Source organism: Mastomys coucha, unplaced genomic scaffold, assembly GCF_008632895.1.
Source record: "Mastomys coucha isolate ucsf_1 unplaced genomic scaffold, UCSF_Mcou_1 pScaffold21, whole genome shotgun sequence".
Classification (NCBI taxonomy): Eukaryota; Metazoa; Chordata; class Mammalia; order Rodentia; family Muridae; genus Mastomys; species Mastomys coucha.
This window is the reverse complement of record NW_022196904.1, coordinates 130058492-130061798: the sequence shown is the minus strand read 5'-3', so window position 1 is coordinate 130061798 and position 3307 is coordinate 130058492. Positions and strand designations below refer to the sequence as shown.

The 3307-nt window shown below is 49.9% G+C and overlaps 1 protein-coding gene across 3 annotated transcripts in view; it reads right to left on the bottom strand.

Annotated features, from left to right (window-relative positions):
- The window catches only part of Pgghg (protein-glucosylgalactosylhydroxylysine glucosidase), a 5298-nt gene extending 3675 nt beyond the window's left edge, over nt 1–1623 (bottom strand). For all 3 annotated transcript variants that reach the window (XR_004123430.1, XM_031388768.1, XM_031388769.1), the window contains exons 1-4: nt 1592–1623; nt 1096–1166; nt 657–929; nt 21–231 (exon numbers count right to left, since the gene is read on the bottom strand). Coding sequence is in view for 2 of the 3 variants with exons in the window: in XM_031388768.1 (XP_031244628.1) it covers nt 21–231; nt 657–929; nt 1096–1147 (536 nt within the window). In the remaining variant the exon portion in view is untranslated. The remainder of the gene's footprint in view (nt 1–20; nt 232–656; nt 930–1095; nt 1167–1591) is intronic.
- Between the last annotated feature and the right edge of the window lie 1684 nt (nt 1624–3307).

Sequence of the window (3307 nt, the reverse complement as noted above, 5' to 3'; positions counted from 1 at the left end):
TTACCCAGTGTATTCCATACCGGAGTCCCTGGAAGTCAGGCCCCACATGCAGGTCCAGGTCTGGGCTTTCTGGGGAGAAGTCTGCCTGTAGCAGCACTGTGATGGGCTTGTTCTCTGTGGTCAAGCGTGCAATGGACACGCTGAAGACCAGTACATGGGGTAACACACGGTGAGCATAGATGCATTGGGAAGCTCGGAAGCTGGGGCCTTCCAGGGTGTGGAGGAAGGAACCTAGAGAGGGTTGGGGAAAGTCAGATAGACTCTCAATACACAGAGCACCACAACCTTCCTGGGCTGGGAGTGGGGACCTTCAGACCTCAGGCTGCCTCTCCCCACGGTGTAGTGGGCCCACCCAGATGAAAAGAAAGCAAGACCAACCACAGAGGCCTCATCTTGGGAGGTGGTTTTTTTCATGCTTTTTTTTTCTTCTTCCTTAAAGGCCATTTGTTTACTTATTTTTGAGAAGCGTCTTGGTGTGTACTGGAGGCTGAACTCCAATTCTCCATCTTCCCGCCCCAACCTTCCCAGTACCAGTGCCAAGGTTACAGGCCTGAGGCACATACTGGCATTTGTGGCCCCTTTCCCTGCTTCATGGACAAGTGGGGAGTCCCTCTCCCCGACAGCGTTAGCTCGGGGGTGGATTGGTGGCAGCTAACCTGTGTTGGTGTCCAGGGTAAAGGTCTCTGTCAGCTGTTCTGTCCCTGCAGGGGCTTTCAGCTGGACATTGAGGGGGCTGGGCAGAGTTGCCCGGTGGGTGTCCCCCCCAGCTCCATTGTATACACCGTTTATATGGATGGTGTCATGATATACACGTGTCCCTAGGTATGAGTTCGTTACAGTGGCCCAGAGCCTGGGGTCGCTGGGCAGACAGTGAGCCCTGAATATGGTCGGGTCATCTTCAGAGCCGTCCATGGAAAGCTGTCTCAGTCCTGGAGAAGACAGTTAACAGTGACTAGCTGGACTTCCCTCTGCAGACTGACAGTAAACCCTCAAACTTGGCCAATCCCCACAGACAGTGAGGGGAGTGGGGGACTAGCTACCCTAAGGGTTGCGCCAAGAACATTCTTAGACCAAGAAGACTGCCAGGAACTCAACTCAATCTGTAAACAAGTTCCCTCTTGTACCCGCAGCAGACCTCCTGAGCCATCTTCCTGAAGTAAGAAGAGCTGAGGGAGGAAACAGGGAGTTCTGCGCGGGCCCTAAATCCTCAAGGAGGTTGAGGCCGGAAGGCGGAGGAAGACGAAACCGGAGAATTGGAGAGGAACAGCCAAAAGAGGCGTTGGGATTAGGGAGGAGGGACCGGATGGGGTGGATGACGACGATGGGGTGGGGTAGGGGGTGGCCGGGGGGCCGTAACTAGGGAGGAGCGGGACTTGCACGGGAAATGGAAAGAGGAAGTCTGTGTGTGGGCGGGAAGGGGGATACTGGGGAGGGGTGAAAGGAGGGTCGCGGATTGTCAGGATAAAAGACTAGGGAATAAAGAGACGAAAAAGAGTTCAGACTACTTGGTGAAAGAGGGTGAGGGCGGGTTGGGGAAGAAGGTACTAGGTGAAAGAGGGTGAGGGCGGGTTGGGCTGTTTTTGTAACTCACCGCTGCCCTCTCCAGACAGTGCGGGGCCCCGGTGTAAGTAGGCTCTGTGGCTGCGAGCTGCCCCTGGCGGTAGGAAGAAGGAGCAGCGGCTCTGCCCCGTGGCAGGTGGGCGGGGCTGAGTCTAGGCGGAACCTGGGAAACTGTCCTGGTCTCTGGGGGAAGAGACCACGCAATAGGAATAGGGGTTAGTTGAGCTTTGGTTCTAAGGTGTATGCAAGGGTGGGATAGACTCGAGATCCCATTCTACAGTGACGTTTAGTGACTAGAAAGGACACTGGTCATTTAAGGAACAGAACACGTGTAAGAAAAGCCTACCTCATACAAACATGAGAGAGGTGGGTGCTGTGTAAAGGTCCCACAGCCGAATGCTTTTTAGACTTTTCCCTTAGTTTACGGGACCTTTCCTATTTAGGGAAATGATTTTATTTTTATGTTTTATGTTATTTTTGAGTAGTTGGCCTGGAACTTAGTATGCAAACCAAGCTGGCCTCAAACTCACAGAGATCCACCCTACTTCTGTCTCCTTAGTGTTTGGGTTAAAGATGTGCACACTACACTGAGCAGTATTTATTTATTTTGATTTAATTAAAAATAATTATATCATTTCTTCTTCTCTTCCCATATATGTCCTGCCCACATTCACAGGACCTCTTTTTTTGAAGAGTTTTATTTTTTTTAATGTGTTTTATGTATACGAGTGCTCTATCTGCATATACACCTCCATGTTAGAAGAGAGCATCGGAACTTATTGTAGATGCTTGTGAGCCATCTTGTGGTTGCTGGGAATTGAATTCGGGACCTCTAGAAGAACAGCCAGTGCTCTTACCTGCTGAGCCATCACTCCAGCCCCTGGGACTCTTTTTAAACCATTTTTGTTACATATACATATAAATGAGTAAATAGATGAACACAACCTGTGAGTCCATTCAGTGTTGCATTTGAGTATATGTTTGTGGGGCTCATCACTTGCTATTGGAACACCAAAAGAAGCTGTAAAACCAAAACAGGTGCAACATTGATGTTAAAGAGCCACATTGTTATTAAGTCTCTCACAAGAATCCACAAGAATTTCTGTTTCTTAAGCCTAATGCATCCTGCAAACCGTGCTTTTCAACCTGTGCTGAACGTGTGACTCCATCCTGTGTGCCCGCCTCATTGCCTTGCTAAGCTCTGAACCTGTGATGTGATTGTCCTTTTGCCTTACGAAGATGTCTTCCTAGATACCTTGGTGCCTCCCTTTCCACATGATGTTTTCTTGCACTTATTTTTATTGCCTCCCTTCTAACAGCCAATTATCCCGACATCTGTTTTCTATCAACCCTAACCTTTCCCATAAAAGGAACCTCAAAAGCCAGTGAGGGGGGCTGCTCTCTGAAATCCTGACTTTGGGAGAGACAGCCAGCTGGCTAGTTGTAAATACAGCTTGCTTTAATCAGACACTCAGGAATTGTTTGTTTCCACCCCACCCCCACTCCCACCCCCACCCACCAGGTCTAAAAGAGGTTCATCTAATTAGAGGAGACTAATTCTCCCTCCTTCTCCAGTAGTTAATTGATTGTAGCTCTTCATCTAGGGGAGGGGCCCCATGAGCTTTCCCTAGCTACATTTGGACTAAACTGTTAGCTTCCTCTAGGCTCCTCCCAGGGACCTAGCAAAGGCTAGCACTGCCAAGTGATGGACTGGACTGCGCTCTCGCGCTCTCTCTCTCTCTCTCTC